The sequence below is a fragment of the Eretmochelys imbricata genome, chromosome 5, assembly GCF_965152235.1.
Source record: "Eretmochelys imbricata isolate rEreImb1 chromosome 5, rEreImb1.hap1, whole genome shotgun sequence".
Lineage (NCBI taxonomy): Eukaryota > Metazoa > Chordata > Testudines > Cheloniidae > Eretmochelys > Eretmochelys imbricata.
Window position 1 is genome coordinate 51159034 of NC_135576.1, and position 25240 is coordinate 51184273.

At 39.6% G+C, this 25240-nt stretch overlaps 1 protein-coding gene across 2 annotated transcripts in view; it reads right to left on the reverse strand.

Annotated features, from left to right (window-relative positions):
- Positions 1–494: 494 nt before the first annotated feature.
- DHFR (dihydrofolate reductase) overlaps positions 495–25240 on the reverse strand; it is a 67446-nt gene continuing 42700 nt past the window's right edge. The window contains exon 7 of one of the 2 annotated variants that reach the window (XM_077817125.1): positions 495–2570. In XM_077817125.1, the coding sequence (XP_077673251.1) occupies positions 2498–2570 (73 nt within the window). In that variant the 3' untranslated portion in view covers positions 495–2497. The remainder of the gene's footprint in view (positions 2571–25240) is intronic. The other variant, XM_077817124.1, reaches the window with a different exon arrangement.

Sequence of the window (25240 nt, forward strand, 5' to 3'; positions counted from 1 at the left end):
ACATTGTCAATACCAGCTCTTTATTGAACACACTAGGAAAAGCATAGGCACGCAGCACTCACTCTTTAGAAAGGTTACTGCTCTTCTCAGACCTGTTGTTGTGTGCGTTATATAAGACATGGGGGCGGTGTACACTTCTGGATGGTTCATCAGTGCTGCTGCTGGGAGCGTTTTCCCCACTGTAGCTACTGCAACTCTTTTACACACCCACTTGTTCTGGCTCCTGACCTTGTATGCCTTGCTCATTAAATTAGTTTGCTTAGGATAGCAGAGATAAGAGTCTTTTTAAAAAGAAAGAATAAACTACTTCAATAGTTCGGAAAAGTGAACTTTTAGGAATATTGTTAGATTTGTTAGAAGTTCATATTGCATATTTTTGTTCCTTTTTAGCTACGTTTTAATAAATATAAACATAATCATTGCTAGTATGTTGTTTGTTATATTAAAACCAAGAAAGGGTGACATATCAAATAAGGGAATATAGCAGTATTGAGGAAGTATTAGTTAAGTTACTGTAAGTATACATATTATTATAAAGATGATGTTAATGTTTATTATCAGTCCATTCCACTTATTTATCTTTTGGATGATCCATAGCACTCCTACCTTTTTTGCTCCTTTTAAATATTACCCACACAGTACCAAGAGCTTCTTCAAAGGAAAAGTGGAGCCATTCTTCTCTTTAGTTAAAGAATTTATAAATAACTATTAAACTTACCACTTATTCATCATACTTTAGAAACAAGCATATAAACACAAAAATATACATTATTTCTTTAAAGTAAACCATTCTTAATACTGTTCCTTATTTTGGTTTAGTTATGGTGAATAAAAAGATGTGAAGTTAACATTGCAAGAGTTAATTGCTTATTTGTGTAGAATAATACACTTTAACATTTTATGTATAAATATACACATTTTACTGTAATAGAACATTTGACAGTAATGAATCAATAAACTGTTAATAAAATATTTTCAAGAATCAGTTTTTACACAAAATTAACTTGCTTGTTTAAAAAAATGAAAGGGAAAGGATGTCTAAAGAGCTGTAGCCACCATCTGAGAAGGCTAAAGAGAGAAGAGCAGTAGCAGAGTACAGAGGAAAGCCATATCTTGAACAAAAAGAATCAAAACATAATCAAAGGTAACAATTCTCTTTTGAGATCCTAATGATAAACCACCACTCCGTCTGGAGTACAAAGCCATTAGAAGCTCTACATGGAATTATATTGGTACTCTCTGTCTATTTATAGACACCAAGTTTTCCATTCATCATGTAATTTATGTAAGTTATACTCAACTATCTTTGAACCATTTTTGTAATGTTGATTGCATCAAGTGAAACTTTTGGGCCTGATTTTCCTGTCATTTACACTGGTGTTACTTCATTTACTTCAGCGGAGTAACACTGGGCATGAACTTCATCCCCTGTGTCTTTTAAATAAATGTAACATTTTTAATTTACGCGTTTGGCTTTCAGGACCGATATTTTCTCTCTGGTGTTTGGTGTATTTTTTTAGTAGCTTAAATAAAAAATAACCCAATCCTATAACACTTAAAGAACTAGTCCACTCTGAGTACATTTCCTAGACCCGAAGAAGAGCTCTGTATAAGCTTGAAAGCTTGTCTGTCTCACCAATGGAAGTTGTCTGATAGAAGGTGGGTGACCCAATATCTTTTATCTTTAGTCCTACTGAAGACAGTAGGATTACTTGCATGAGTAATAGCCACAAGTGAGGGCACATGGGTCTTTCAAATAATATTAGAGTATGTTGCACAATAAATAAATAAAATCTTGCTCCATTGACATGTCTGTTGGCAGAATTTACCTTTAAATTTCCTGTACTATAAGCCAAGTGATAGGGCTACAGCCTAAGCTAGTTCATTAGAGCTACATGGCTTTACACCAGTTAAGTATCTGACTCATAGCATTTATTAACTCTTGTCAGCATTTTGCTTCTTGTAGAGTGAACCATGTGGCCCAAATATAGTATGGGAATGTCTAGAGTTTATTTTTCCCCCTCAGATGTGTGTACTGGTACCAAAACTAAAGATTGTAAAAGAATACACATCTAGACAATATGACATTGTAGCACTAGGCATATCAGTATAATCAGACTGTAGCAAAGGACTCCTCCTAATCCATGTTATAAAATACCTGTTCCTATGTAATAAATTCTGGTCAAGGATTCTGTTTTTTGATTAAGACAAAAAGTGTATATATCATGTCAAGACATCAGCAGTTATTTTCTGTGTTTAAAGACTCATATTTGAAATCCATACACAAACCACTCAAGATTTTACTATGAAGCTTTTTTTTCTGAGAAGTTATTTTTATCGATCTGCATTCAGCCGCCGTAGCCATCTTGCCAAATGGCAAATTGAACAAATGAAGGATGTGGATTTCTTTCATATGAAGGAAATATAAAATATTGTGTGAAAGTAATTATTATTTAAATTATAGCAGAAATACATATGTTTGTCCTTTTAGCACACTTCAAGACTTTCTAAGGAAAACTGAAAATGTATAGTAGCAAAGTAAATAATCAATTGTGCAATAGATAGTGTACCTGTGAAGATAAAAAAGAAGAGAATTAGTAAGGGAAAAATCGGTTTTATATGAGCCCATGTCAAGAAAGACAATTATTTGATGAAAGGCACTGAGTCTTAAGACTCTGTCGAAGTCAATTTAATTGATTGAAATAGCAGATAGCCCCAAAGTATTTTTTAATAAAACAATCACTCCATTCTGAGATGAACCCTCTGTGTGGTTAGTGATCTAATCAGAAACCAAAAATTAGAAACACTCATGTTAGTTTTTTTTTTAAGTGGAATATCTTTAAATTTGTGAGCATTTTCTTGACAACCTGAACTCTTCACTGAAAGAGGATGCTGGTTTATGCTTGAGAATTTCTCAACATCAAAAAATGACAAGAAGGCTAGGCAAAGAGATTAGATCACTGATTCTTGTATTCTCATACTTCATAAAATTGAGAGTTTCTTTCAAGCAGGCTTTACCAAAATAATGTATTGGAGATTCAGTGCAACGCTTTATTAAGACTTGCTGCCGCCTCACAGAAAACTTTGAAATACATTGGGGATTAGTTTAGCCCAATATAACCCCACTGGTTTAAATGAAGTTACTCTATGGATTAAATTGGTCCATTCTATTTAGAGGCAATTGTGCTTGTATGAAGTGCAAACTTCATATTTTTCACTTTGCTTTTTAATGACTATTTGCATTCAACTAGTATGTTAGTTTCTTAAGAGTTCATCTGCTCCTGCTGTTTTTTCTTCCCCTAAAGTCACAGCCTAGTCCTTTGTTTGTTGACATCACTATTAGTAGCTGTGAAAATACTTACCACACTGTAAAAAAGGGATTGTGGGACTAACGTTATACTGGGCCTTCCTCTACACTGCCACCCCATGGTAGGACTGTGTGAGAGGCAGTTTTGTTTTTTGTTTTTAAATGTGTTACAAGTCAATATCTAGAATGATGTAGGTTTCAGAGTAGCAGCCGTGTTAGTCTGTATGCATCCGATGAAGTGAGCTGTAGCTCATGAAAGCTTATGCTCAAATAAATTTGTTAGTCTGTAAGGTGCCACAAGTACTCCTTTTCTTTTTAGAATGATGTAGTAGTTAGATGACTGAACATAGTGGGTAGCAAGATGTTGCTGTCCACCTTCCAGTCTTCTAATTGTGCACGTCTCCACCAGACATGAGATACAGTGACTTTCCACTCTCAGTAGAATAGAGCACTCTGTGGGATCCATGAGTATTGAAGACTGTTGACAACCAAAGAGAAGCAGCCATTAGAGGAATGCCCCTTAAAAAGTGGAAAATCCATTCCAATTGTCACAGATGTTAATGTTACTCAGACCAGCATTAAATTCCCCATCACAACACTACTCCCTGAAAAGGGAATACCAGAGCTAAAGTGCAGTTAAGGCAGTGGTTCTCAAACTTTTGTACTGGTGACCCCTTTCACATAGCAAGCCTCTGAATGTGACCCCCCCCTTATAAATTAAAAACACTTTCTTATATATTTAACACCATCCTTATAAATGCTGGAGGCAAAGCAGGGTTTGGGGTGGAGGCTGACAGGTCCCGACTCCCAGTTTAAGAACCCCAGAGTTAAGGGATCAATAGCAACACAGCACAAAAGCTGGTAAAGTTGAGGGTCTATGGGATAGGGTCTCAGTTTCCTATGGTTCTTTCACCTAAGCAGCAGTTCCCTTTCCATGAGGCTGCAATTCAATGTAACTGAAACCATGGAAGGATGTTACTTGTATTTTTAAGTACCCTTTTCTCCACCAGAAGTTTTATCTATGGGAAAAAGGGGTTCTGTGACTTCCGGGGAAGAATAATCAGTAAGAACAGATGAACTTCTAAGAATCAAATACTGTTTTCTTGCAAATGTCTTTGGTAATAAAAACTAAAGAAGAAAACACAGAAAACCACTGATCTATTTTATAGGCAGAATGGTTTATAAGTAATGGTTTGTTTTTTTAAAAATATTTCCATTTGGTATCAATAGCTTATTAAGTTTAATTGCTAAAGGAAAATACTTTGCACTAGGTTTGCTAAATTAGCCATGCACTTTCTAAAATATGTAAATCAGGATGGAAGAATTTGGATTTTTCATGCGACCTGCCTTTTCAAGCCAGTCCTAATTCAGCACAGTACTTAAGCATGTGCTTATATCAATCTCTGTTCAGCACAATACTTAATTCCATTTCAGGAAAGCATATTTATTCGGGAATGCACTCAAGCACATACTTGCATTCAATTTAGTCAATGAGAATTAAGCACATTCATGACTGGGGGGGCCTAAATCCCTGTATCCTGTTTGTTTGATCAGAGCAGTCACTCTAAATATTGATACGTCTCAAGGCTTGTTTTAATTAATAAGGTGGGAATTGAAAAAAGGGGAAGATTCTTTAATCGCTGTGTATCTACACAGCAACTGGGAGGTGTAATTCTCAGTTTGGGCAGATGTATACACACTAGCTTTGCTTGAGCTAATGCCTAAAAGTAGCAGTGTGACAGTTATAGCATGGGTGACCACTCAGGCTCACCATCTGAGTACAATCCCACCTGAAAAGTCTGGGTCATCTGTGCATAAACCACTGTAGTGACAGGTTTCAGAGTAGCAGCCGTGTTAGTCTGTATTCACAAAAAGAAAAGGAGTACTTGTGGCACCTTAGAGGCTAACAAATTTATTTGAGCATAAGCTTTCGTGAGCTACAGCTCACTTCATCGGATGCATTCAGTGGAAAATACAGTGGGGAGGTTTATATACATAGAGAACAAGTGAGTGGCTCTCGGTCTTTGTTATTTTCTACGGAACTTTCTTGCTCTAATTCAGTGGTTCTGAACCAGGGATATGAGTACCCGTAGGGGTATGCAGAGATCTTCCAGGGGGTAAATCTACTCATCTAGATATTTGCCTAGTTTTACTACAGGCTACATAAAAGCACTAGCAAAGTCAGTAGAAACTAAAATTTCATATAGACAAAATGAGGAAGTAAGGAATTTTTCAGTAATAGTGGGCTAGACCCTTTTGTATTGTTATGTCTGATTTTGTAAGCAAGTAGTTTTTAAGTGAGGTGAAACTTGGAGTATGCAAGATAAATCAGACTCCTGAAAAGGGTATAGTAGTCTGGAAAGGCTGAGAACCACTGTTCTAATCTTCTGTTTTCTTTTTCTGATGTGATAGATCAAGATAGATATTGTAGCCCTCCTCTCCACTTCAAGGTATGGAAAGGATCTGAAAATTTTAGAAGAAAGGGTACAGAGCTACTTACTGTCTCTAATCCACCACTACCTCCTCCAAATAGCCATAGCTTTTGGGGTTCCACAGGATTTCAGGGGGAGTGGTTGGCTGGAGGTTGGAGCAGAAGCTCTATCTAAATATTAAGACTCCAATACCATGCCCAGCATTGTGATATCTGATTCTGTCTGAACTTGACCCTGGGTTTCTGGTGAACAGCATTAACTTTTGAACCATTCATTTTTATCGCACTCAGAAGTCGGTCAAGGGTATGTTGCCAAGTGAAAGATCACAGACCAGGGCATGCAGAGGGATTGTCATACGTGAGGATGATCTGAGAACCATGGGTTTGGATCAGGACTTTGCTCCCTTAGCTTCAGGGTTTTCAAAGTTAGAAGGCCTTCACCTTCACCCTTCCATATAATTAGATTTTGATCTTAAAGACTCCACACAATAGGACATCCATCCAAGGCTCTGGCCACACGTTTAATAACACAAATAGTTTACTCGTATAAATCTGTGGCCATTAGCTCATTTCTTAAGTGGATAGCAATGCATCAGGTTTTGTGTCTCTTCAGTCTAATGAATCATTAAATGTAACCTTTCCCATTCTGTAAGTGTCTTGTGAAGTAGGGGATGATTTAAGTCCTGTGCTCATGTCAAATACACTACTTTCGAAGATCTTGTGTTACATACCACTACCTTTGATAAGGAATAAGTAATTTGTATTTAGTAATACATTTCTCTTATTACAGATTTCTGTGAGTAAAGTCATTTTGCCCAAGAAAAGGAACATAAATCCTGAAAATATTTGAGTTGTCTACCTATTGAGGTAGCCTAATCGTGTCAATCAGAAAAGTAATTGTTCTGCTTTATCAGAGAAAAGTTGGTATACGTTATATAGGAGTAGGTGTGTAAAATCCTCTCTAATGACAGCAACCAGGAAAAGTAAACAAATCACCCCTGCATGACACAAGTCATCTCACAACCATTCACTAGCTAAATATTCATCATGTGGAAGAAATTTTGCATACTTTTACTAGCTGAACTGCACATTTCACTGAGTAAAGTACAAGGTCTATGCCCCACTTAATTTTTCTAAGATCATTTGAATTACTATTAATATTATCACATACTGTTCCTGATAATACATGGCATGTACTAGAAGATGAACAACTCTTGGAGCTACTGAATACAACTGAGGCCTTTTCAATCCTGAAGTAGGGCTGAAGATTAACTGGTCCATCAATAATTGGATAAAATAGTGAAGCTAATAAACAATAGATTCTGGTTGGATTCCTAGTTCAATTCTTGGAGATTTACATAACAGCAATAATGATAAGTACTCACATTTATAACACACTCATCCTGACAGAGACCATTGTGCTTTAAAACAAATTAAATAGTGGGAGTCCATGGTAACAGGCTATATAGTTTGCTTTAGCTTTGAAAGAGCCACTCAAGACTGGGAATCAAGGCCGTAACCATAGCAGGGCAGCTGCCCAGGGCATGAAGCTGTGAGGCTGGAAAAATTGAAAAACCCAACAGTAGGGAGCGCAAATATGCTTGCTTACTCCCAGCCCTGCAATGCTTAGTTACAGCATTGCTGGGGACTTAGAGGCCTGCTCCAGCATTGAAGGATTTCCTGTAGAAATATCTGTTTCAGCCATGAAAGGCTGTCTAAATTGCAGGCTGGGCTTAATCAGATACTTGCTTCAGTTGATATACTCCTCTGGATGCTTGTCTTAGAAAGAGGACTGCTCCGGAATTCAAAGAAGGAGGTCATTTGAGAAGGCTGGGGGAGGTTTGTTGCAGTTATGAAAGATTCAATCTAAACTGGGAGTTTAACACAGGCAGAGGCTTTCTGTAGTAGAGATTGACTTAGTCCAACTAGCTAGAAAAGCTTGGTTTTAGGTAGAAGTCTGCAAGCAGCTGAGAATACTTTGTTCAGGATGAAAGCTTGGTGTGACAGTGCACTCCACAATGTTTTATGGAAATATGCTTATGAGAGTGTAAATAAGATGTAACTGGAATAGGCTTTATGCAAAACGTCTCTTGTAAGGTATCATTACAAAACTTATAATCTACTGTGTGTGTTCATCCTGTTTATATGTATGTATCATTCTTGTGTCTGAAGCTAGAAATATAAAGTATAACTCTGAGGTACTATTGTAATTATGCAAAGCGTGGGCCATTGATGATGTTTTAGAATCTTGGTGGCTCCCATTGATTAGGACAATTGGTTGTCTGTTTATTTGACAGCCTTCCCATGTTCATGTAAGCCAGCCCAGGAAGAATGGTGGAATCCGTCTTAAACCTGGTGCTTTTCCATATAGCAGGAGGGGTGGGGAGCCAGAGAGACAAAAGATTCCTGCCTTGTGCCAAAGCTAAAAAAGAGGGTGGAAGAGAACAAAGGAGGCTGCCAGTCATGAGAACACCTCTAGTTTCCACCTAAGATGTCTGCTGGAATTCACAAGGACTGTACCAGATGAAAGGATTGGGTCCAGACTAGAAAGGAGTCTGGTCTGTGAAAGAAGCTTATTGGAACATCTCTGAGGGTGAGATTTTACCTGTAAACAGTTTCTTAATGTATTAGACTTAAACTTGCATGTTTTGCTTTATTTTGCTTGGTGACTTACTTTGTTCTGTCTGTTATTACTTGAAACCACTTAAATCCTACTTTTTATATTTAATAAAATCACTTTTGTTTATTATTGAACCCAGAGCAAGTGATTAATACCTTGGGGAGCAAACAGCTGTGCATATCTCTCTATCAGTGTTATAGAGGGTGGACAATTTATGGATTTACCTTGTATAAGCTTTATACAGAGTAAAACGGATTTATTTGGGGTTTGGATCCCATTGGGAGCTGGGTGTCTGGGTGCTGGAAATAGGTGACCTGCTGAACAGTTTTTGGTTAAAATCTGCAGCTTTGAGGGCATGGATCAGACCTGGGTCTTTGTTGGAATAGGCCAGGGTGTCTGGCTTAACAAAGCAGGGTTCTGGAGCCCCACGCTGGCAGGGGAAATGGGCTCAGAGGTAATTCCAGCACGTCAGGTGGCAGTCCCAAGGGGGGTCTCTGTGACTGAACCCATCACACTTGGTTTGAGTCTTTTTTTGTAGTGGTGGTTTTATTTTATGTATTTATTTGTACTTTAGTTTAAATCCATAAACTTGGAAGCCTGGAAGGGACCTCGATAAATCATCTAGTCCAATCCCCCACACTGAGGAAGGACTGAGTGTTATATATCAGGGGTTCTCTTAGGGGGTTGCAAGGTCATTACATGGGGCAGGGGTTGCAAGCTGTCAGCCTCCACCCTGAAGCCCCACTTTGCCTCCACCATTTATAATTGTGTTAAATATAAAAAAAGTTTTTCATTTATAAGGGGGTCGCATTCATAGGCTTGCTGTGTGACAGGGGTCACCAATACAAAAGTCTGAGAACCACTGTTATATATCATACCTTGCAGGTGTTTGTCTAACCTGATCTTAAAAACCTCCAGTGATGGAAATTCTGCAACCTCCTGAGGTAGTTTGTTCCAGTGCTTAACTACCATTACACTTAGGAAGTTTTTGCTAACCTAAATCTCCCTTGCTGCAAGTTAAGACCATTAGTTCTTGTCCTGGCTAAGGAGAACAATATATCACTGTCCTCTTTATAACAACCTTGTACATACTTGAGGACTATTGTGTTCTCTCTCCGTCTTCTCTTCTCCAGACTAAACAAACCCAATTTTCCCCCCACCCCAATCTTTCCTCATAGTCATGTTTTCTAGACCTTTAATAATTTTTGTTGCTCTCCTCTGAAATTTCTCCAATTTTTCCACATTTTTCCTGAAGTGTGGTGCCCAGACCTGGACGCAATACTTCAACTGAGGCTTTATCAGTGCTGAGTATATTGGAAGAATTACTTCTTGTGTCTTGCTTACAACAATCCTGCTAATACATTCTAGAGTAATGTTCACTTTTTTTTTGCAACAGCATTATACTGTGTACCCATATTTAGTTGGTGATCCACTATATCTCCCAGATCCTTTTCTGAAGTATTCCTTCTTTAGGCAGTTATTTCTCATTTTGTATTTGTGCAATTAATTAATCCTTCCTAAGTGTAGTACATGCACTTTTCCTTATTGAATTTCATCCTATTTAAGTCAGACTGTCCCCAGTTTGTCAAAGTCATTTTGAATTTTAATCCTGTCCTCCAACTCGCTTACAACCCCTCCAAGCTTGATCCCCTCCCCCAACTTTATAAGCGTACTCTTTATGCCATGAGCCAAATCATTTATGAACATATTGAATAGAACCAGACTCAGGACAGATCCCTGTGGCACACCACTCAATATGCCCATCCAGCTCGATTATGAATAATTGATAACTACTCTGAGTATGGCTTTCCAGTCAGTTGTGTACTCACCTTATAGTAATTCCTCTAGGCTATATTTCTCTCGTTTGTTTCTGAGAAGCTCAAGTGAGACAGTATGAAAAGCCTTATTAAAGTCAAGGTATTTAACATCTACTGCTTTTTGCCTCTCCCATCCCCATCCACAAGACTTTTTACTCTGTCAAAGAAAGATATTAGGTTGCTTTGACATGATTTCTTCTTGAAAAATCCATGTTGACAGGTACTTATTACCTTATTTTCTTTTTGGTGCTTACAAATTGATTGGTTTCAGAGGGGTGGCCGTGTTAGTCTGTATCAGCAAAAACAGTAAGGAGTCCTTCTAGCACCTTAGAAACTAACAAATTTATTTGGGCATAAGCTTTCGTGGGCTATAATCCACTTCATCAGATGCATGGAGTGAAAAATACAGTAGGCAGGTATAAATATACAGCACATGAAAAGATGGGAGTTGCCTTACCAAGTGGGGAGTCAGTGCTAACGATGCCAATTCAATCAGGGTGGACGTGGCCCATTCACAACAGTTGACAAGAAGGTGTGAGTATCAGAGGGAAAATTACTTTTTGTAGTGACCCAGCCGCTCCCCAGTCTTTATTCAGGCCTAATTTGATAGTGTCAAGTTTGCAAATTAATTCCAGCTCCGCAGTTTCTTGTTGAAGTCTGTTTTTGAAGTTTTTTGTTGAAGAATGGCCACATTTAAGTCTGTTAATGAGTGTCCAGGGAGATTGAAGTGCTCTCCTACTGGGTTTTGAATGTTACCGTTCTTGATGTCTGATATGTGTCCATTTATTTTTTTGCATAGAGACTGTCCAGTTTGGCCAATGTACATGGCAGAGGGGCATTGCTGGCACAAGATGGCATATATCACATTGGTAGATGTGCAGGTGAATGAGCCCCTGATAGTGTGACTGATGAGGTTAGGTCCTATGATAGTGTCCCTTGAATAGATATGTGGACAGAGTTGGACTAGACAAGCCATTTACAACACACATTTTGCTTCTCTACAGAGGAAAAAGGACACTAAACTATCTAAACACCTACATGCCACGAAGGGCCACTATAGTGGTACCCTTAACTCACCCAACAATATTGTTAATCTATCCAGCTACACTCTTAGCCCAGCAGAAGACTCTTTCCTATCTCGGGGCCTCTCCTTCTGCCCCACCACCCCCACGAACATGATACAGTTCTGCGGTGACCTGGAATCCTACTTTCACCGTCTCTGACTCAAGGAATATTTCTACTACACCACTGAACAGTGCACTAACCCACAGAAACCTTTCTACCAACGCTACAAGAAAAAAGATTCTGCATGGACTCCTCCTGATGGTCGAAACCACAGATTGGACTTCTACATTGAGTACTTCCGCCGACGTGCACGGGCTGAAATTGTGGAAAAGGAGCATCACTTGCCCCATAACCTCAGCCATGCAGAACACAACGCCATCCACAGCCCCAGAAACAACACTGACATTATAATCAAAAAGGCTGACAAAGGAGGTTCTGTAGCCATCATGAATAGGTTGGAGTGTGAACGAGAGGCTGCTAGGCAACTCTCTGACACCACATTCTACATGCCATTACCCTCTGATTCCACTGAGGGTTACCAAAAGAAACTATACCATCTGCTCCAGAAACTCCCTGAAGCACAGGAACAAATCTACACAGACACACTCCTAACGCCCCGACCAGGGGTATTCTGTTTGCTACCCAAGATCCATAAACCTGGAAACACTGGACTCATCATCTCAGGCATTGGCACCCTGATGGCAGGATTATCTGGCTATGTGGACTCTCTCCTCAGGCCCTACGCTACCAGCACTCCCAGCTATCTTTGAGACACCACTGACTTCCTGAGGAAACTACAATGCATTGGTGATCTTCCAGAAAACACCATCCTAGCCACTATGGATGTAGAAGCCCTTTACGCCAACATTCCACACAAAGATGGACTACAAGCTGTCAGGAACAGTAACCCCGATAATGTCATACTCTTTATGTATGGCTGAGCTTTGTGACTTTGTCCTCACCCACCAATATTTCAGATTTGGGGACGATTTATACCTTCAAGTCAGTGGCACTGCTATTGGTACCCGCATGGCCCCATAGTATGCCACATTTTTATGGCTGACTTAGAACAACGCCTCCTCAGCTCTCATCCCCTAGTGCCCCTACTCTACTTGTGCTACATTGATGACATCTTCATCATCTGGACCCAGGGGAAGGAGGCCCTTGAGGAATTCCACTCATGATTTCAACAATTTCCACCCCACCATCAACCTCAGCCTGGACCAGTCCACACAAGAGATCCACTTCCTGGACACTACAGTGCAAATAAGCGATGGCCACATAAACACCACCCTATACCGGAAACCTACTGACCGCTATGCCTACCTACATGCCTCCAGCTTTCATCCAGACCACATCACATGATCCACTGTCTACAGCCAAACCCTAAGATACAACCACATTTGCTCCAATCCCTCAGACAGAGACAAACACCTACAGGATCTCTATCAAGTGTTCTTAAAACTACAATACCCACCTGGGGAAGTGAAGAAACAGATTGACAGAGCCAGAAGGGTAACCAGAAGTCACTCACTACAGGACAGACCCAACAAAAAATGCCACTAGCTGTCACCTACAGCCCCCAGCTAAAACCTCTCCAGTGCATCATCAAGGATCTACAACCTATCCTGAAGGATGATCCCTCACTCTCACAGACCTTGGGAGACAGGCCAGTCCTTGCCTACAGACAGCCCCCCAACCTGAAGCAAATACTCACCAGCAACTACACTAACCACTAACCCAGGAACCAATCCCTGCAACAAAGCCCGTTGCCAACTCTGTCCACATATCTATTGAAGGGACATCATCATAGGACCTAACCACATCAGCCACACTATCAGAGGCTCGTTCACCTGCACATCTACCAATGTGATATATGCCATCATGTGCCAGCAATGCCCCTCTGCCATGTGCTGTATATTTATACCTGCCTACTGTATTTTTCACTTCATGCATCTGATGAAGTGGGTTATAGCCCACGAAAGCTTATGCCCAAATAAATTTGTTAGTCTCTAAGGCGCCACAAGGACTCTTCATTGTTTTTACAAATTGATTGATATTCTCTCCATTATCTTTCTGGGTACTGAAGTTAAACTGACTGGTGTGTAATTCTCTGGGTTGTCCTTATTACCTTTTTTATAGATAGGTACTCTGTTTGCCCTTTTCCAGTCCTCTGGTATCTCTCCAGTCCTCCAGAAGGTCTCAAAGATAGTCATAATTATATTGTCATTGTTTGGGTACTTTTGTAACAAATTATTTCAGTTTCTATAGGACCTAAAATTAAGAGTATATATTTTTGCAATGCTCCTGAGTCCATCTCCCTTCCTCTTTCCACTTTTATAGTACGTGAAATTATGGCTCACAGCTCACGTGTTAGACCATTGTGTAACAGATGGGTGGTTATTGTTTTGCTGGAATACGCTTGAAATAAAATGCTTAAGTGAATTAAGTAAATTGCTAACAAGTCAGCTGAGAAATAGAATTTAACTCTTCTAGCATCAGATATATTCACTTGTTAGTTATTTGAAATTGTGACGGTCATTGGTAATGGTTCTCATGTAGTCCATTGGTTCAATGATGACATTTTCATGCTCTCTCTCTTTGTGGATTCTGGAGTGACTCTGAAGTCCAAAGCATGAGGCGTATGCTCATGAGCAGATCAGGCAGACAAAGTCATTGGTGAGCATCTTGGTAGCTTTAGCAGTAGTATGACACTTTTTCTCTTGCAGCTAACAATCAATTATTTCTGTCTTCTTCAAAGGCTTGGAAAGTTGAGTGTTGTGTGTTGCCATGCTGATCTATTTGACACAGCCTTCTCGAGATCATCTGATTTTATTGTACCAAAGTGTGTGCTGTTCTTGATGCTGTACTTGTAGTGCTTTCTGGGGCGGCCTTGATTCCGATATCCTTGTGCCAATTCTCCATAGACAATTTTTCTGGGGAGTCAATATTCAGGCATCCTAATGATGTGACCAACCCAGCGTAGTTGGGCTTTTATTAGCATGGCTTTGATGCTTGTGGCATTTGACTTTTGGAGAACCTCCGGTTGGTAATTTTATCTTGCCAGTGGATCCCCATAATGGCGCGCAGAGATAGATAGCATATGAAAGCCCTCTAGTTGTTTGATATGCCATTTATATGGTGTGCAGGTCTCTCAGTTGTAGAGGAGAGATGTAAGCACAAAAGCATTATAAAGTTTTATTTTTGTTAAGAGGGTAACGTTATGGGATTTCAAGACTTTTCTACATAGCTTGCCTAGTGACTGAGACAATTTCTGTATCCTGTTTGTGATCTTTGTCAAGAGATCCATCATTAGAGATGCTGCTGCCGAGATAGGTAAAATTATCAACTTGCTTTAGTTGGATTCCATTAATGGATATGCTAGGAGACATGGCATGGAGTGGTGAAGATGACTGATACAATACCACAGTTTTCTCCAGGCTGATTGTGAGACCAAACAATTTTGATGCTTCAGCGAAGTGATCTATGATGCGCTAGAGATCTCCCCCGTGTGTGCTAGGAGGGCACAATCATCCACAAAGAGTGCTTTTCTTATTAGTAGTTCTGTTACTTTTGTTTTTGCTTTAAGCCTCATAAGATTGTAGACTGAACCGTTGTGTCTGTATCTGATGTATATGCCTCTGTTGAACCTGTTTGTAGCATGGTTGAGAACCGTAGTGAAAAAGAGGTTAAAGAGTACAGGGGCAAGGACACAACCTTGTTTGACACCATTTGAAATGGGAAAGGAGTCTGTGAGATCTCCATTAAAAAGTACCTGACCTTGCATCCCCTTGTGAATAAACGAATGACCTTTACCAGTTTTGGTGGGCAACCAAGTTTGCTGAGGTTTTGTTAAAGAGAGAAATACAAATGAAAACTGGAGTTACAGTAAGAATCCGCAGAAGAGCCCAGAGCTGGCATGCTATTTCTTTGTCTCAGATGTTTCATTCTACTGTGCTGTCAGATAATTTTTTGATATGGTTTTACTCCTCTACCTGAAGCTTGAAATACCTTGTGTTTTCCACTCAAGGGTTGTTGGAGTATTTTTTTCGGTCATGTCAAAAGACCAACTTTTAAAAAATTTACTACCGCACTTCTGATAATACTTTTATGGGAAAGGCCTATACAATTTAACAAATATTATAATCTTCAAAACAAATGTTTATAAGAAGCAGAGAAAAGAGTTAAAATAACAACAGTGTATATGCCTCTGGTCTCACCTGAACTTAATCCTTTCCTGGTAAATTTTGGTAAGCACCCCTTAGTTCAGCTTTTATCTCTGGGCTGGGAGAAACAGACAGCTGTCCTGAGGTTTCTCTCTATCTCTCAGAGCAGCAATTACCTACTCATACCCTTTCTCTAAAGAAGGGCACTTCCTCTGCAAAACTTTTGTTGTTCAGGGTTGTTAAACCCCGCCCCCAATGACAAAAGTTTTATCATCGAAAAGCACCGGTGTGAACAGTACTTTGTCGGCAGGAGTGCTTTCCTGCCGGTAAAGCCGCTGCTGCTGTTTGGGGGGGTGGAAGTTTTTTGTCGGCAGGAGAGCTCTCTCCTGCTGACAAACAGCAGCTACACTGCACTGCCTTTAGCGGCACGGCTGTAGCAGCACAGCTGTGTCACTAAAGCTGCGTAGTGTAGCCGTAGCCTTAGTGTTCTTTTATTTTAGGCTCTGGCCTTGAAAAAACAGACTGTTAACCTGGCTGGAGACAGACAGATAGGCATATCCCAATTAATAGGTCACTCATGGTCTCTTAAGGACCCCTGGTATTTTCCCTAGAGATGCCTTATCTGTCATTGTTTTGTTTCCATTTTGTTCTCCTCTAACAACCTCATTAGATTTAACTTCATGGAGTCATACAGAATAACATCAAGGAGGTGAATGGAGTGTATATAACAGTGATACAAAATACAGATCTCTCCCTCATTCTCCACAAATACTTTATGGAGGCCTATTGTTAGAGTTTGCCTGATGTTGCTCATGAGGGCAGTCTGATCATGGCAGTGCATTAAAACACTGACCCACAAAAAAAGTTATTTAAAATGTTATTTAAATTTCCATTTTTGATGCAAAAGGTGCCCCACAACTCAATTCTAATAGAATAGAAACAGGCAAGTTACAGTAATGTCAATGATAGTCTTTTTTCACCTATAGTGCAGACCCTCTGGTTTTAGGTGTCTTGCTAGCACTTACTATTCTTTTATATTTAATTTTTAACATATTTAGAACACTTTGTTCTCAAGAAAGCATGAATGAGGGGGATTAAATTATATCTGTACTATACTTTCCTTAGTGACTGGTAATTATTCTGTTACTCACCATGCTACACTATTCATTGCACTTGCATAGAGCTGAGGAAAAAGCCCCACATTTTCCCATGTATTAGAACACAATTAAAATCTATGGCTTCTTACAGCATCATGTAGTAATCCAGAGAATAATATAAAAGAGTAAACAGTGTGAGAAAGTAAGTTATATTTTCTTCAAGCAACAAAATAAAAAACTGTCTCCCATTTTGATGGAGTGGGAGAATTATGGGAGTAAGGGCCTGCTTAAACGTACCTGACAAATGTGGCAATTGTATCCTATTGCTCTTTGGACAAAGCAGTAAAATGTAGCTACAGGTACAACTTGAAGAATGTCCTGTGTAAATTCCGACTATGGACTATATTTTCAAAAGAGACTATTGAATTTTGGATATCTTGATTTTTTTTTCCTGCACAATTTTAGACATCTTAAAAAGCCCTGATTTTAGAAAATACTAAGTACCTACTATCTAAAAATAAAACCTATCCAAGAAGTGGGCAACTTATCTATTCTCTGAACATGGTTCCTGAACAGACAGACCCACATTTACCCATTCACCTTCTCTGAGCAGTTAAGTGGAGAAATTTGTAGGAGACTATTCTGTCCTTCATTGTGATAGGCATTCACTTTGGACTCCATTTCATCACATACAGACCAGTTCTTCCCCTTTCATTATTGTAAGTTATTTACATCAAATTTTTATTCATGAATGGAGGAAGGTTCAGAGTTGTAGAAAATTATTTATGTTAACTACAAATCATTTAACATTTTCTGTACAACTTTTACTCTGGTGATGTTCATGTTGGGTCTCTCCCACATTGTATGCCATACCTGGGATGGATGAGGAAGATGGTGTTCCAATCACAAAAGATAAAAATCCTATCTCTTAAAAGCCCTAAAAATAGTTTGCCACCATACATAGCTTGAGACTTGTTAGTTTCTTGGTTGAATGTATGAAATTATTCTAGCTATAACATTTTGCTTATCTGTTCTCAGATTGATTAGCCAATATTTCTCTCTGGGTGTAGCAGGATGGCAGTAAGACTTATATAGGCCTTTTGGAAGAAGTGTGTTAAAGACTGACTCAAAATGAAAAAGGCAGATCAGGTCTGGATGTTCCAAGCTGTATGGAACAAGGCCTGGAGATGAGTGAGAGAAGTCACGAAGGATTCAGTTGGTTATGTTGGTTAAGCAGAGTGAAGGGGGTCAAGGAGATAAGGGAAGATAGAGGCAGAAGCAAGGATAAGTGGGGCCTTGAAGGCTAAGAAAAGGAGCTTCAATTTGATAAAAAGTGAAGGGGAAGCCAGTGAGGGGAAGGAAAGAGGGGCTAGACGTAGTCAGAAAAGTGGGTCATATTATTTTTCAGCAGCATTTTGAGTAGACTAAACAGGTGTGCCAAAGTGAGTCTTCTGTGCCAGAAAGGAGGAGATTGCAGTAATGAAAGATCTGAAGTAAAATTTATACTTTGTTTGCAGTATGTAACATGGTCTTTGATGTTGGAGAATGGTTGGCTAGGACCCCGGTGACCTACAGTTTGAACATTTGTTTAAAAATAATGAAAATGCAAATTTGTCATATTTTTCCCACAGCACATTGTTCCAACAGCATAGAGTGGCAGTTATTTGAGGTACTGTTGAGTACTCACAGTTACAGTGCATTATAAAAGGAAGTGGTACTCGTTCTAAATTGAAATGAACAAGGCAGATGTAAAAATTATTAAAATTCAGTTCACAGGAAGGGCACATTTTCATAAACAATATATATCCCTCCTCCCACAAGGTTAAATAAAGAAGTATGATCAAAAGATCCCTTATTTTACTAATTTAATCTGTTGGTGCATCTAATTTTCCATCAGCAAGAAAAAAAAATCACCAAAATAACAAATTAAAAATGCTTGTTGAGAACAGCAGAAAACGCTGCATAGGACAACACACCACACACGAAACATTAGCAGCATAACAATGAGGGAGGATAGTCAAATGGTTTCTATTCTCAGCTCTGCTATTGATTTACCTTGTGAGTTTGGGCAATGAATTAACCTCTATATCTCAGTCTATAAAATGGAGACACCTTTTAGAGCTGTTGTGAGTCTGAGTTTGGAGAGCATACAGAGGGGTTCTCTAATATCAAAGGTGCTACCCAAGTATACTATTTTTTATTAAAACAGCTTTATATACCTCTCCCTCAGCTCATATAATTCGCTTCAGTTAGTGTAGAATTGGGGCCAGTGATTTTATCAGAACAGCTGTTAGCACAGGCAGTGCAATAAGCTGTGACAAAATGTACATCACTGTCCGTACATTCAATGATTAAGGTCAAGAATCTGACTTCTTTAAGATAGAAGTTTTTAATGAAATACTAGTCATTATCTGAAGCTAGCTGTCCTGGAATGAACTAAATAATCACAGAGAGGATTATATTAAAATTTAAATTACTAATATTTTCTATTTATAGTACTCTGATTGTAACATTCTTTAAGGGGATGGTTGTTAATTAAAATACAAAATTTTTCAAGTTAGGGAACTGATTTTTGAGGAGATGTTGTCCTCTTAGGAGTTCTAATGGTGAAGTCAGTCAATGTACAGTAGCAGACATTAAACTCAGCATTTACAACCAAATGCCAGATAGTTATCACACTTACTTCCCAGAGTGAGTTTAGGGGTGAAAACATGGTATCTTTCTAACACTCTTCAGTAAACTAGCTTTTTCATGATGACCACTATACACTTATCACTGGATGGTCACTGGGAGGTAGAGTTAAGAAATGGGGGAAGATAAGTGCACCCACAAATTGTCAGAATATACTACTGAAAGCACAAGGGAAGTTTCTAGATCATGTTGCAAGTCTAATTGATAATTAAATAATTAAAGTAAGCTTCCTACAGTTCACTAATTCTTTATTTGCTGACTAAGCAACACCACACACTTTAAATAATACTGTACATGTTAGTTATAAAGGGGATCTATTTTCACTTTTTGTTTGCATTTGCTCCAAAGCTATCAAGACATAATTAAAATGGTACACTGATTAGTTCAAAATGGAAATGTGCTCTTTTAATAGTTGATAATTATGTACTTTCAGTCCCCAGAGTAGTAGAATACACAATGTTTTTCTACAACGAATTTTACCCAAGCTCTCAAAAGGGATGCTGTTTTGGTTAGAAAACCATATTCAGTTCTACGTCTACACTGCAAGTTTGGAATGTGATTCCCCTGCTCATGTAAATATACTTGTGCTAGCTCTCGTCAAGCTAGCGTGAGTGTAAATGTCTGTCTAGACACAGTAGCACTGGTAGTTCCAGCGGAAGTACAGCTGAGCTGTGCTGAGTACATACCTGTCTGAAACTGGTGGGTAAGTGCTTGACATGGCTCAGCCATCCCCCTGTTGCTGCTACCAGTGCTACCATGGCTATACTGCTATTTTTACTTATGCTAGCTTGATGAAAGCTACCATGTGTGTCTGTGAGCAGGGGATTCAGAGAAAGCCTTAGTTGTACTGAGTGTTCAGACCTGAATACTTTTAAATGACTTTTAAAAGAATGACTACCTTTCCTTAAGCAGGACCAAATATGTTCTTCAAGAGATGATGTGGTGGGAGTACCAGAGACTCCACATCAACAGCAATTCTGGAGAGAGCTCTGTAGGTTCACCCAACTAGTTGTAGCTTGTTACAACTTCCGGACCCCAAAAGACCCTCTCTAATTTAGATTGCCTGTACCAGGTTTGGAACAAAGATTTGTGGATATCTCTCAATCCTAGCCAATGGGGAAGTGCCTTGTAAATCATAAAAACTCTCCTACAGATCTATGAATAAGGCTGATCCAGCAGAAAGTTATATTTTGTTCACAATGGTCTGGACATAGGTTACAGTGCATCGGCCTGCTGCTGCTGGAGATATCGGTCTTCTGGAGCCACTCTGGCTCACGTGTGTTGGACCTGCCCCAGGATACAATCATTCTGAGTAGAAGTAGATTGAAAGATTAATATAATCATAGACTCATAGGACTAGAAGGGACCTTGAGAGGTTATCTAGTCTAGTCCCCTGCACTCATGGCAGGACTATATTATCTAGACCAGTGGTGGGCAACCTGCAGCCTGTACGGATGGTCAATGTAAACAAACTATCTTGCGGCCTGCCAGCGGATTACCCTGATGGGCTGCAAGTTGCCCACCATTTATATAGACCATTCCTGAGCAGTGTTTGTCTAACCTGCTCTTTAAAATCTCCAATGATAGAGATTCCACAACCTCCCTAGGCATATAATGGATATCACCTTAAAAATTACTTCCCAGAACTGTTTTGGAATATATCCCACCATCTTGGAAACTCTCCAACTCATGGAAAGTTTGGTTCTCTATAGCAGTGCTTGTAGCACACAGCTGACCTGGCAGATGAAAACTAGGCAATGTTTCGGAGAACAGGGACCTCAGACAAATTTGAGAAGATTTGAGCTTATTTGTTAGAAACCTTTAATTCCTAGCAGATGGAAACTGAGATGTCATTCTCTTTTTCCCCAAACCTTTTTCCTTCCTCTCCTTTCCCTCCCTTCCTATTCCTTTGTCTTTTTATTCTTTTGTCTTTTTTCTGTTCTCTCCTTATTTTTTTGGGAAAAAAAATCAAATAAAGACTCTTTCCACTTCATTTTTTCTGATTCATATGGAGAAGAAATCTGATGTCCAAGTTACTTGTGAGCAATCCGCTACATTGAGAAAAAACAGGATTGGGGTGAAAAGCCATTCAGTTTTTTTGTCAGTCTTGTAGCTAAGAAAATAATTGTTCACGGTAAATGTTCAGAACACCTGTCTTAAGAAATGATTTCCACACAGTGAATTTCTTAAAATATCTGGGAATGAACATTAAAACATTGAAAAATTAAATACTCTGTGTATATACTGTCATTTAAAAAAATCCTGGTTCATTAGGGCATGAATATGGTGGAAATTGCTTTTGAAGTGGAATTTTTAATTAAATAGAGTAACGAAATGGTCTCAAATATGAGAATTGGACATTAGCCTCATTTGCCTACCATCCTGAAATGTTCTTAGTATTCAGTCCTCTTGTAACAAACATACATAAATGTAACAATATACACAACAAAGCATAACCCCTTGTCCTTCCCTCATGGAGCCAATATTCTATTCCAATATTGATCTTAAATCCCTTATGTAGTACAGCTGAGCAAAAACAGCTCTCAAGGTGTACCATTAACAGTGAAGAAACAGCTAATATCATTCTGTATTTAAGAATTAAGGGCCAGGTTGTGTCACACTCACTTGTGTTATGTAGTACCTGACGATGCAAGGAATCCCCTTTGTTTCTTTCTGTATTAAGGCAGTGTATTCATGAGTCTGATTTTGTCTCGAGTACCCTCAAGTTTCACCTCACTTAAAAACTACTTGCTTACAAAATCAGGCATAAAAATACAAAAGTGGCACATCGTTATTGAAAAATTGCTTACTTTCTCATTTGTACCATATAATTATAAATAAATTGGAATATAAATATTGTAGTTATATTTCAGTGTATAGTACATAGAGCAGTTTAAATAAGTCATTATCGGTATGAAATTTTAGTTTGTACTGAGTTCGCTAGTGCTTTTTACGTAGTTTGTTGTAAAACTAGGCAAATATCTAGATGAATTGATGTACCCCTGGAAGAGCTCTGTGTACCCCCAGGGGTACGTGTAACCCTGGTTGAGAACCACTGTATTAAGGTACTATTCAGCATGAATAAGGAATGGCACAATCTGGCCCTAAAACTACTTTTTAAAAAATCCATTCATAAGTCATAGGTTCGTTACCAAATTTTTCATATGTAGTAAGTTAAACATTAAACTCGAGACCGTGGGCATTTTCTACATGGTTTAAGTCAGATGAATAATTGCCAAAATGTTAATTCTGCAGTCATGCATTCAGTGCTAATTTCTTAGCTCATTCTGTAGATCTACATGAGATATACTGGCTCAACCTAAGAATATGAAAATGTAATTGTTAACATGTTGGCCTGTGGGCAAATCTGATACAGTTTTTAGTAGTTTCTGAACTTAAACACATGGGAAAGAAAGCTGAGGAATACGACCATTTCTTCAGTTTCATGCACAGTAGTCCAGTAAGACACACCAAACTGGCTTGATTTTTGAGGTGTTGAACACTCAGAACTCCTGCTGAACTCAGTGCAAATTGTGGTGCTCAGCCTCTCTGGAAAGTGAGGCAGAATGTTTTCCAGTTTCTTAAAATGCATTTAGTCACAATCTTAAAAACAATTAAAACTGAATAATTCCCATAGATTTGTACTATCTGTGGTGAATTTTCTTATAGCTCATAGGAAGAAAATGAAAAGTTAAAAATGGCCACAATAAAACTTTCATCTCTTGATTTGCTTATTACAAAGATGGTTTTTTCCCCCTCAGCTTGCTGTCACTAGAATAAAACTGCTTATCATTTGCTTCTGATAGTGTTGCTAATGTTATTTTAGTACAGGGGTGGGCAAACTTTTTGGCCTGAGGGCCACATCTGGGTATGGAAATTGTGGCGGGTCATGAATGCTCACGAAATTGGGGGTTGGGGTGCGGGAGGGGGTGAAGGCTTTGGCCGGGGGTGCGCACTGTGGTGTGGAGCCAGAAATGAGGAGTTCAGAGTGCGGGAGGGGGCTCCAGTGTGGGGCAGGGGATTGGGGTGCAGGAGGGGGTAAGGGCTCCAGCTAGAGGTGCAGGCTCTGGGGTGAAGCTGAGGGGTTTGCTGTATAGGAGGGTGCTCCGGCTGGGATTGAGGGGTTTGGAGGCCAAGAAGGGGATTGGGGCAGGGGAGGAGGTTCAGGGGTGCAGGCTCCAGGAAGTGCTTATCTCAAGCAGCTCTTGGAAGCAGGGGCATGTTCCCCCTCCAGCTCCTATATGGAGGTGTGGCACTGGCCAGGTGTCTCTGCGCACTGCCCCATCTGCAGGCACCACCCCGCAGCTCCCATTGGCTGCAGTTCCCAGCCAATGGGAATTGCAGAGCTGTGTTTGGAGCAGGGGCAGTGTGCAGAGCTCCCTGCTTGCCCCTATGCCTAGGAGTCAGAGGGGGGGATATGCCACTGCTTCTGGGAGCTACACAGAGCCACGGCATGCGTGGAGTGGGGCAAGCTCCTGACCCCGCGCCCCAGCTGGAGCAGGGCAAGACCCCAACCCCACTCCCCAGCAGGAGCTCGAGGGCCAGATTAGAAGGTGGGCTGGGCCGTGGTTTGCCCACCCTTGTTCTAGTAGATACCTGCAATAACTACTTTATCTTTCACAGACCTGACTAAATGTGCAATCTTCAGCGTCAGCTGAAATAAATATAAGGCAGTTAAATAAAGGCAAGTAAAATGTTCCATGTCCTATTGGAGTAAAAGTAAATTTGCCAGGCAACTCACTGCTAAGAAATTATCATAGTTGAATAGAGCCCAGTTTCACTCCATTTCCATCTTTTCAGCACTTGAACTTGAGTAAATGAAGAGAGGCTTGATCACAAATTCCAATTTCTGAAATTTGCTGGTTGACTGCATATTTAGGAGCCAAATTCTGTCCTAGTTAGGTCCTTGCACTCCCATTAACTTCAGTGAATTTGGTCCTGTGTCTTCATTGGTGGACTTCTGATCCTGATTCCAATGTAAGTTTATGGCAAATCTGATTTGCCATAAAATCACTTGTCCTATTTAAGTGGATGCTGGATTAGACTCCTGAGCATAACCACCTTTGGTTTCTTTCATGTGTTCAGTCTGGATTTGTGCTCTTTATGTTCACGCTCCAGTCCTAATTCTGGTTCATCACAATTTCCAAAATTAAGTGGAGCAGCATGAATATAGCCCAGAACAGTGCTACTCAAAGTGGTGGTCCACGGACTGGTGCCGGTCCGTGAGCCATCAGCTGCAGGTCTGCGCGCACACTGGAAAAAAAATATTGCCGGTCCCCTACATCAGATAGCTTGAGAAGCACTGGCCTAGAAGAATCCAATGCAACTTTTCAGACAAATCTCAACTGCTAATAACGTTTGTATTATTGTTATGTTTGACAAAATAAGTTACTGGGCTGAAATTAAAGGCAAATCTCAATCAATCTATGGGGAACCTCAGAGTAACTTAATATTAAGAATATGTAAACTACATTAATTTCGGCTGCCTCAAAAGGGGCAGGCTTGCATCTACTTAATGTGTAACTTACATTCCACTCCTTGCACATCACAGCTAGCTTAAACTCATGTGCTAAAGGAAACTAAAATGGTTTATGTCACATATCATTGGGCAGATGGAGATGTTTAACAAGAAAAATAAACCAATAGAGTGTGAGTTAAAGATAATAACTATACCTTCTTTCAGCTCCTTGGTGTGTAAATATACAATTTTAAAATCCCTCATACCTATTAATCAAAAGGTGATCATTTTACTTTGGTTCTGATGGATTTTAATCAAACACAAAATACACAAAAAACCCCATGTTGGCCAAGAAGGGGTTAACGAGAGCCCTCTGGGCTCAAATCAACCCTGCCATGCTACAAGTGCAGAAGGTGTCAGGCCTGGAGATTGGAGCTAAAAGGGGAGAACCTAGCTCAGTTGGTGGCTGACAAGGAAGGGAAGATGATCTTCAGCTCTTACTTGATGCGAAAAGCGTGTAAACTAAGCCAAGATTACTGCCAGTCAGGGCCTCCTTGAGGGAAGATAGGCCTGAAGCAGGGAGCCTGG